Genomic DNA, 10,349 nt, shown 5'->3' on the forward strand with positions numbered 1-10,349 from the left:
TATCGATTTTTAATTCAATTAAATTTATTGTCATTGTCACAAAGAACAATGCAATTTTACATGGCTATCATACAAATTTGGTAATCAAAACGACAACTAAGATGCATGCTACATTTAAGTAGCTGGTGTGTAGTAAGAACAATACTTAAAGTATAAACACTTTTCAGGTCTCAGCAAAAGACTGGATAGGCACATTCAGCTGAATGGCAAAGACTACTTTCTTACTACAGCAACACACCGTAGCCTATACACTACTGTCATCTAACATCTTGTAGTTGTAACTGCATGCAAAGTATTCTATATAATACTTGCAAATGACACTTATAAGTGTAAGAAAAAAATAATGTAACAACTGGACAGCACAGTTATCATTATCAGCTCTATTAAGCTCTATTTTCTTTACATTAAAAAAAATTGCTATCTGGGAGTCAGTTCAAACATTTTAAAAATGTACCCATCCCTATATACATTTTACACTGTTATATTATTTATTTATAAGTTATTCCTGTGTTAGGGTAAATGAGGTGATTTTTTAGGAAAAATGTACTATTTTCGGATTTTTTTAAAAAATGACACCATAAAAACATTCATTTGAGTGGTACTCTCTTTTTTCTGGGCTTCTGTACACTGGTAAATCAGTAAATATTTTACGTTGTGCCTTAAAAACAATTTCACTTTCTAGTCCTCATATTTCGTGGGAAATGAATAGCTGTCATTCTCGGGAAGCTTGCAAGATATCGTCAATTTTGTTCAAATGTTTTAAGTAAAAACACAGTTCTCCTTATTTGAACCAAGCCTTCCATCACTCTCTCAGCAAGTCCCCGGACTCAACAGTTGACTAAAACTCTATTGAGCGAAGCCTTGTCACAGGTGGTCTCCTCAGGCATGGCACCAACGTCTGTCCCTGGTCCTGTTAAAGTAGGAAGAAAAGGGCATTTCTATGGCTGCCAACGTGGATTGGAAAGGGAGGACAAACAAAGCCTGCAGACACCTCAAAGAAACAATCCTCACAAACCACATTCTACAAGATCACATGCTTGGAGTTTGTGACAAAGCTCCAACAAAAAGACCAGAACTAAGTTTATTATACTACTACATAGGCCACAATTTAGAATCAAACATTTTCATTATTTTTCTGGAAAAATACACTATTTATTCGGGCCACGTGCAATGGTGTGAGGGTTTTAGGCGTGCAGGCTTAGCCTAAGTCAGATTGATTGCATATTTGATGTATGGTTTATTTTATATGAATTCATTATACCCTTACCTATCGTTTCATTATTTGGTTTTACACTATTAGTTTGTGTGCTGTGGACTTGCAGTGGATTGCATGCCCCCTATTGGCCTTAAGCCTTCTGACTAGGCCCTACCATCAGTAACCCAGTAACCCGGCCTAGCCCCCTGGGTAGCCCTATCCCTACTAGCCATTGCCCGTTGTCCTTACACTGCAGGTAAATCCTCTACATTAGACTCCTCCTGTGGTAACTTTTACTACTGTATTGAATTAATAAAATTGTTCCTTAGATTTGTACATCAGCCTCTGTCGTCCTGGTCATTCTGGACAGCTTATGTGGGGATATTGCCTTGGCCTAGATATTAGTAATTTGCTATAGGATTCCCTCATCCTTTCAATCGAGGGTGGCATTGTCTTCGAGGACATAGCGTACTTCGTTTAGGCCGGGGGTCAGCAACCCACGGCTCTGGAGCCGCATGCGGCTCTTTACCGCCGCCTTAGTGGCTCTTTAGCGCAGCCCTAGTGGCTCCCTGGAACTTTTTCAGAGATATGTGAAAATGGAAAAAGTTTTGTTTTAATATATTTTCTGTAGGAGAACAAACATGACACAAACCTTCCTACTTGTTAGAAAATCCCACTGTTTATGTTATACATGTTTCACTGATGACAGTATTTGACAAGCACCGTTTTGCCCTACTAATCTCAGGGATCTTTGAACTCATCGTAGTTTGTTTACATGTACAACTCTCTCCAATGCTGCCACAGAAAGACGCGTTGTATGCCACTCATTTGTCTCATTTTGTCCACCAAACGTTTTATACTGTGCGTAGAAGAAGACAGCCTGCCTTTTTCCCTTAACTTGGACACTCACATCTATACCTTTGGCCATTCTGAGCCAGTATTTTTTAGAAGGTATATCACCCTCTGAGAAGCCTCCATTTTACTAATGATTTCCAATGTTGCAAAAATGTGTAGAATAAAAATGAAAATACAACATTTCTGTCAACAAAGATTTGCGTCAGCCTTTGATAGTAGGCTAATATAGCTAATATAGACACTTACATCATATGTTGCCTTCATTATAACACTTATACAAGACTTTTAAAGTCATTTTGATAGTAGGCTAATATAGCTAATATAGACACTTACATCATGTGTTGCCTTCATTATAACACTTATATAATGCTTTTAATTTTGTGCGGCTCCAGACAGATTTTTTCTTTGTAATTTTGGTCCAATATGGCTCTTTTTAAATTTTGGTTTGCCGACCCCTGGAGCTAATTAAGGCGAAAACGACCCCGGAAATACGTTTCTTTCCAATCCCCTTTTTTCTTTGCGAAGATTATAAGTCATTCTTCATACTAACAGTCGGCATCCCAGTGAGAGCAGACATTGTACAGTAAGTGATGATGTACTATGTTTGTTGGCCCTCATAAAGTCTGCGGTGAGTTATAATCAGTGATGTTGTTATAGGAAAAAGTTAACATTTTTGAAGTTTATGCTTGAAGTGAGCATAATACGTAAATATGACATATTATTACACGTGTGCATGTTACTGCATTACATATATACTTACATCATGTATATAAAACCTTAATGAAGGTGTTTAGATGTTTTTAGGTGCTTTATAGACAGAATAGAGCGACTCGTATATGCTTCATTTTAAGTGGAATTTTGATCGCATTTATTTACTAGTGAGAATCTAAAAAAAAAAAAAAAAAGAAAAACTTCTGTGTGCTTGTCTTGCATCATGATTGGGAATGGTAGGGAAAATTCCCCCCAAAAAAGTGCAGTTCCCCTCTAACACACAAGGAATTTGATTTGGTAGACTGCTCACTTTGTTCAATGTAACTATTGATCACTTAAGTCAAGACTGTGTGAGGGTTTCTTTGCTTTTATTATTATTAGGTCGGTCAATGAATTGTGACTGTACACTTTATAAAGCCTTTATGCAAGCATGGGTTTTGAACGGAATAGATTGTCATACATTATTCCCCATAATGAAGGGACATTTTACAGCTGTATAAACTTAAAGTATTTCACATAAAGAATATCTCCACCTAAACTTAGAAAAAAGATGCAATGGGAAATAAATGATAACCATAGCGCTTTCAAGTTTTTATTCATGAATCATCTTCTCCCTTCCAACATCCATGAGCAAACAAGGTTCCACTGCTTACCTTTTCGAAATGAACATATCCCCTCGCTTGACTAATCTTTTTTTTATTATTCTCTGTCACTGTACCTACAGTTGTTGGTGACAAACAGAACTTCCATCTTGTCAGATGGCTTTGCACAATCTATGAGTAGCCCCACTTTATTAAGACAACAGCTAAATGCACTGCAGGGTGCAAAATATTGCATTTCTTATTTACAATGTATTTTATTTTTTTTACTTTGAATCAGTTCCAAAAGCTTGTCGGCTGAACTGGAACGGTAGAAAGGCATGCAACAAAGAGGAATACAGTGGACCAATAGAGAGAACGGCCATTGGCAAACACTGGTGTTTAACAGGTCTGTCCTGGTCCAAACACAGACTTGGCCAGTGATTGGACATTTGTGGTTACGTTTTGGCACAGTGTGAGTAGACAGCTGTTTGGAACTGATGGATGGACCTGAGAATAGAAATGAGAGAGCAGAACCAAGACACCAAATCCAACGGTGTTGTCCTAGTCTCAGCTTTCCTATTCTCACATGCTGCTCAAAGAAAAATACAAATCAAAAAGTAAAACTGGGCAAAAAGATGAATATGTTGGGAATACAACTTGCTGCGAGGAACATGCAGCAATTTAAAAATCTTAATCGTCCTCCGGGTGTGGTTTGTTGGACTAATGCCTTTATCCCGCCCAATAGAACTGTTCATTGTCATGTTAAATGCTAAAGATCCAGATGGGCATGGTAGTAATGGTCTCTTCAAAAGACTCCAAGATACGGAATATCTATTGTGTATAGGGAAATACAGGTGAAACTAAAAATAAATACATTTTGTGCAAAGGTTTGTTTAATCCAGCAATTATATTTACAAGGTGAAATCTACATCAACTCATAACATGCAACTCAAGCTATTTCAAGCCTTCTTTTTAAAATACATTTAATGATTATGGCTTAGAGCCGTGTTTTTCAACCTTTTTTGAGCCAAGGCACATTTTTGCGTTGAAAAAATCCAGAGGCACACCACCAGCAGAAATCATTAAAAAACAAAACTCTGTTGACAGTAAAAAGTTGTCGCAATTGTTGGATATGACTTTAAACCATAACCAACCATGCATCACTATAGCTCTTGTCTCAAAGTAGGTGTACTGTCACCACCTGTCACATCACGCCGTGACTTATTTGGAGTTTTTTGCTGTTTTCCTGTGTGTAGTTTTTTTTTTTTAGTTCGCTCCTATTTTGGTGTTTTTTTCTTTTTTTTTGGTATTTTCCTGTAACAGTTTCATGTTTTCCTTTGAGTGATATCTCCCGCATCTACTTTGTTTTAGCAATCAAGAATATTTCAGTTGTTTTTATCCTTCTTTGTGGGGTCATTGTTGATTGTCATGCCATGTTCGGATGTACATTGTGGACACCGTCTTTGCTCCACAGCAAGTCTTTGCTGTCGTCCAGCATTCTGTTTTTGTTTACTTTGTAGCCAGTTTGGTTTTAGTTTTGTTCTGCATAGCCTTCACTAAGCTTCAATGCCTTTTCTTAGGGGCACTCACCTTTTGTTTATTTTTGGTTAAAGCATTAGACACATTTTTACCTGCACGCTGCCTCCCACTGTTTCCGACATCTCCAAAGCAATTAGCTACCGGCTGCCACCTACTGATATGGAAGAGTATTACACGGTTACTCTGCCGACTCTAGGCAGCACCGACACTCAACAACAACACATCATTTGCAGACTATAATTCCTGGTTTGCAAAAAATATTTTTAACCCAAATAGGTGAAATTAGATAATCTCCCACGGCACACCAGACTGTACCTCTGTGGCACAGTGGTTGAAAAACACTGGCTTAGAGATGATGAAAACCTAAAATTTAAAATATCCGAAAATTTGGGGTTTTCAAAAACTGGAAACCATGATCATCAAAATGTTTACATTTTAATGCTTGACATATGTCACTTTGCATATGAAGAGTTGATATCGCATATAAGTTTCACTTGTGAAGTTGAATTGCTGACATGAACAAACTCTTACTCAATTGTAAAATGTTTGTGGTTTCACCTGTGTATACAACACATGTTTTTATAAGTACAACCATACTGTGTGTATAAACACAATTTTTTGAGATATTTACTTAATAGTTTCAGATCACGTTCCCAATAAATTCAGAATCAGCTTTATTGGCCAGGTGTGTTTAACAAACAAGGAATTTAACTTAGGAGACTGTGTTCTCTTTGTACAATGTAAACGATAAATATTAACAACTAACTAAAAGATAAACAAGTATTTGACTAATATGTGCAAGGCTAATGAGGTAATAATACATTGGTGAATAGCATTGGTGTCGTTAGGCATATTTTAGGTGGGCTGAAACCCCCCTAAAATGTTCTCAAGTTTTTTTTACAAAAAAATGCAGAAAAAAATCATATAAATATGCAGGAATATGAGTTTAAATAAATATTATAACCTGTCATTATTCATTATGATACTAAATCATTGGAAGACCATTTGTCAGCGCTTATTATCCAATGGGTTCCATCGTTAACACCCACTATTCTGCTCTTGCTTTTTGCTGGTTAGCTTAGCAGATAGCTAACATGATATAATCATTGATGAAAAAAGAGTCCCAAGCGTCTAGTGTAGTTTAGGTCTTTTTAGTGAAGGATCAATCGTATATTTTGTAAAACTGTGAACAAAAACACATAAACAAACATTTTACATTCAGCATACGTCTATATACAACATACATGTTTACGTAGCATCCAAACCAACAAAATGCTGCCAGTAATTAGCTTTCAACAATGGGCACAAATATCTTACTAAAGCAGTCTTAAACTGAAAATGCACAAATAATGTGTCACAATATACATATGCATGTTACATTCACATAAACTTACAGGTTTAGACCTTCAAAGTCTTCAAAGTCGAAAAGAAAGCTTAAAGCCTGCAGTACGTCCTGTTTGTTTGACATCTGCTCTCAACTGTTCTCTACTGCTCTCTGAAACACACCCTCACTAAGCTGACTACGGCAAAACAGGAGGGTCAAAATAGAACACAAACTGCAAACTGATTTCCACCACTAGGTGTCTTAGAAAATAGCATTGTGGGGCATAACACTCCCCGTCTGGTATTTTAAGATACCACTATGTCTTTTTACTGAGGAGCAGTACGACCTCTGAAACGGGTCTGGAATAAACCTTAGGGGTACCCTGTTTGATGACCTTCACATTCACTTTTCGAATCATTCCGTCACGGCTGGGGAAGGTTTCCTCAATGATGCCGGTGGGCCACTCATTCCTGGTAGTATCGTACCAACAAGGTAGATATGTGATTGTCTTTTGGAAGAATGATCGGATGCTTTTCTTCCCAGGTCATGTCTGCTGATGAATTCCTACATCCGACTCTCAGCAATCCTTCATTGTCAAATATGGGATCCAAACTCTTGAGCGGACTGTGTCGAGACAACTCTTCACCCTTTGCTAGGCTTTTCATTTCCTCTTTGTACACATCTTGTTGTGTTGTTTTCAATATGACCAGTCTTGCTTGACGGAGTTCATCTTTTTTCTGGATATCGTCTGAAGTTTTCCAGAAGACTCTAGCCTTTTGGACAAGCTTGGCTATTGCTCGAGTATGAGATTTCCAGCTGGAGAATCTTTTAAACCGGTAAGAGCCAATAAGTCCACTTGTGGCTTTCGTAGCATAGGTTGAAACTTGAGGGCGAACTTCTACATCAGTCTCAGGATGCAGAAGGTTAAATGCCTCTGGCTGTGGAACTTCATCTACTTCTGGATTTCTTAGAAAAGCTGGACCTGTCAGCCAGTTGGTATCTGGTAGGAGAGCCGCTGAGACAGACCTAGATCCGTGATCTGCAGGATTAAGTTTGGTGTTGATGTAGTGCCATTGCTCTGGGGTAGAGGACCTTCTTATTCTTGTCACTCTGTTTGCCACGTAGACATAGAAGTTTCTGGACGCATTATGTATGTAGCCCAGTACGATCTTGCTGTCTGTGTAGAACTTGACTTTGTGAATCTCTACATCGATGTCATCCATTATCGTCTCTGCAATTTCCACTGCCAAGACGGCTGCACACAATTCCAAACGAGGGACAGTGTGAGCAGGACGTGGAGCCAGCTTGGATTTCCCCATGATAAACCCGACATGGCTGTGTCCTTCTGTATCGATTGCCCTGAGGTATGCTACAGCTGATATAGCCATAGTTGATGCATCTGAGAACACACAAATCTCTCTGTATACTGTGGCGAGCAGAGAAACAGAGATGTAGGTTCTCTGGATCTGGAGCTGCATAAGTTCCTTCAAGGAATCTTTCCAGTCATTCCACTGGGTTGCTTTGTCTTCTGGTAACGGAGTGTCCCAATCATACTCTTCTGTGGAGACATCTCTCACGAGAGCCTTGCCCTGAACTGTGACAGGTGCCACGAACCCCAAGGGATCATAGAGACTGTTGACCACTGAAAGGATTCCCCTTCTTGTAAATGGCTTTTCTTTGTCAGACACACAGAAGGAGAAACTGTCTGTTTGAAGGTCCCATCTGAGGCCTAAACTGCGTTGGAGTGGTAGTGGATCAGATGTCAGGTCGAGATCCTTAAGGCCTTTTGCAAGGTCTTTTGGGGGGAAAGCATCCAAAACAGTGTTGCTGTTAGATGCTATCTTATGTAGCATGGTGCTTGACTCTGCCAACATCTCCCTTGCATTTGACAGTACGGTGATGGTTTCCTCAGCATTGGAGAATGATGCAAGCCCATCATCTACATAGAAAATCCTCATTATGAACTGCTTGGCATCTGTACCATGTTCTCTCTCTCCCTCTTCAGCTGCCCTTCTCAAGCCATAAATGGCCACAGCTGGCGAAGGGCTGTTACCGAACACATGCACCGTCATTCGGTATTCAGTCACTGGTTTTGTGAAGTCGTTGTCTTCGAACCACAAGAATCTTAGAAAGTCACGGTGTTCTTTCCAGACTGTGAAACAGTAAAACATCTGCTGTATGTCGGTGGACACTGCAACCGGCTCTCTGCGGAAGCGAATAAGGACTCCAAGAAGGGTATTATTCAGGTCTGGTCCTTTCAAGAGGACGTCGTTGAGGGAAATACCTCCGTGTTTAGCACTAGAATCAAACACCACGCGTATTTGATCCAGCTTTTGAGGGTGATAGACACCAAAGGTTGGTAAGTACCAGCACTCTTGCTTCTCCTTCAATGGTGGAGCTAGCTCTGCTTGTCCTGACTCAAAGATTTTCTGCATGAACTCTGTGTATTGTTCTTTCATAACTGGCTTTCTTTCCAGTGTGCGACATAGAGATGGCAGTCGTTTTGCTGCTTGCTCTCTATTGTTCGGCAGACATTGTCTTGGGAAACGGAATGGTAAGGGTGCTACCCAGGTGTTAGCATCATTCATGTAGACATTGTTGTCCATGATCTCAAGGAAGGCTTTGTCATCAATAGACCATGCTATTTTTTCATCCTCCTTTGTCCTCTCAAATATGTTGCTTCCAAGTTCATCAGTGTCATCTTCCAGGAGACCTGTCTCTTTACGTGACCTTGGTGTGTTCTTGTCGAAATTTTCTTTCACATGAATAACACTTGTACATGGACTCAGGAACGACGTCCGTCCATTAGGTAGGACATTGGTCCTATAGACATTAATGCTGCTTGGCTTGTGGACTCCCTTTAGACATACGTCTCCGACAATGACCCAGCCGAGGTCCAATTTCTGAGCATATGGTGCATTTTTGGGTCCATTGTACTGTCTACGTACTTTGTGTACACGTAGGATGTCTCTGCCGAGAAGAATGACAATATCTGCCTCAGGATCAATAGCTGGTATTTTATCTACCACTGGCTTGAGGTGCGGATAATGATGTGCTATTTCTGCTGAGGGGATCTCTGCACGGTCATCGGGCATCATATCACACTCAATTAATGTTGGCAGTGGGATCTGTACACTGCCATCTATTGACTCTACAATAAGATTATTTGCGCGTCTTCCTGATGTTTCCATGACCCCTGCACATGTTTTAAGGGTGTAAGGAGTGGCACCTGATCCAATGCCAAACAGGTCAAATAGCTCACTCTTGGCCAGCGACCTGTTACTCTGCTCATCGAGGACAGCATATGCTTTAACAGCTTTCTCTCGTTGACTTGCAGGGTATACACGGACCAAGCATATTTTGGAGCATGATCGCCCCCAACTGCCTTCCCGCACACCTCCGTGCATTTTGACTTGACCTCTGGAGGCTCTTTCTCTTCTCGCTCCCCGCCTTGATCTTTGATGACAGCAGAGCTCTCTGGTTTTCTTACTGCTGGGCCAGGGTGTAAAGCAGTTGGGTGCCTACTACTGTCGCACTCTTTGCACTGCACAGTTTTATCACAGTCCTTGGCAAAGTGTCTTGTTGAGGCGCAACACTTGAAACAGATGTGTTTCTCTTTGAGGTAGGCTATCCGCTCCTCTAAAGTCTTGTTGCGGAAGCCATAACATTTTCTTAGGGGATGGGGCTTATTATGTAAAGGACACACTCTGTCTGGATCTTCAACCCTTTTCTCCTCCTTGTTTTGCTTGCCTGCATCTGCTTTGGACACATCAGTTTTCCTGGTGAACACAGATTGTTTGATTTCTTTCTGTAGTTTATCTGTCCTGTTTGAACCACCACCAAGCTCAGAAAAGCTGGGGTCATTTCGTATCTTTGCTTGGTCTTGAATAAACTGTACAAAGACGTGAAAAGGAGGATTTTGAACTTGAAAGTTTTCCTTATATTTCGAGCCAACTGAGATCCACTTCTCCTGAAGGTGTATCGGGAGCTTCTGCGCTATAGGAGTGACTCCCCGGGGAGTGTTGAGGTAAGAAAGTCCAGGTAGGAATCCATCCCTTCTTGCTGCTTCCAGCTCTAGCAATAGATCTCCTAGTTCCTGTAAATTTTCGGTTGTCCTTATTTGCAATCCTTAGAAATTCCTCTA

At 40.2% G+C, this 10,349-nt stretch overlaps 1 protein-coding gene across 1 annotated transcript; it reads right to left on the reverse strand.

Moving 5' to 3' along the window:
- Positions 1 to 462: 462 nt before the first annotated feature.
- On the reverse strand, positions 463 to 9,612 carry LOC133659282 (uncharacterized). Its single transcript, XM_062062051.1, has 2 exons — positions 6,276 to 9,612; positions 463 to 910 (listed from the first exon to the last, which is right to left on the reverse strand). The coding sequence occupies exon 1, from the start codon at positions 9,610 to 9,612 to the stop codon at positions 6,670 to 6,672; it is 2,943 nt and encodes a 980-aa protein (XP_061918035.1). The 3' UTR covers positions 463 to 910; positions 6,276 to 6,669.
- Positions 9,613 to 10,349: the final 737 nt, after the last annotated feature.

Source organism: Entelurus aequoreus, linkage group LG01 (assembly GCF_033978785.1).
Source record: "Entelurus aequoreus isolate RoL-2023_Sb linkage group LG01, RoL_Eaeq_v1.1, whole genome shotgun sequence".
Classification (NCBI taxonomy): Eukaryota; Metazoa; Chordata; class Actinopteri; order Syngnathiformes; family Syngnathidae; genus Entelurus; species Entelurus aequoreus.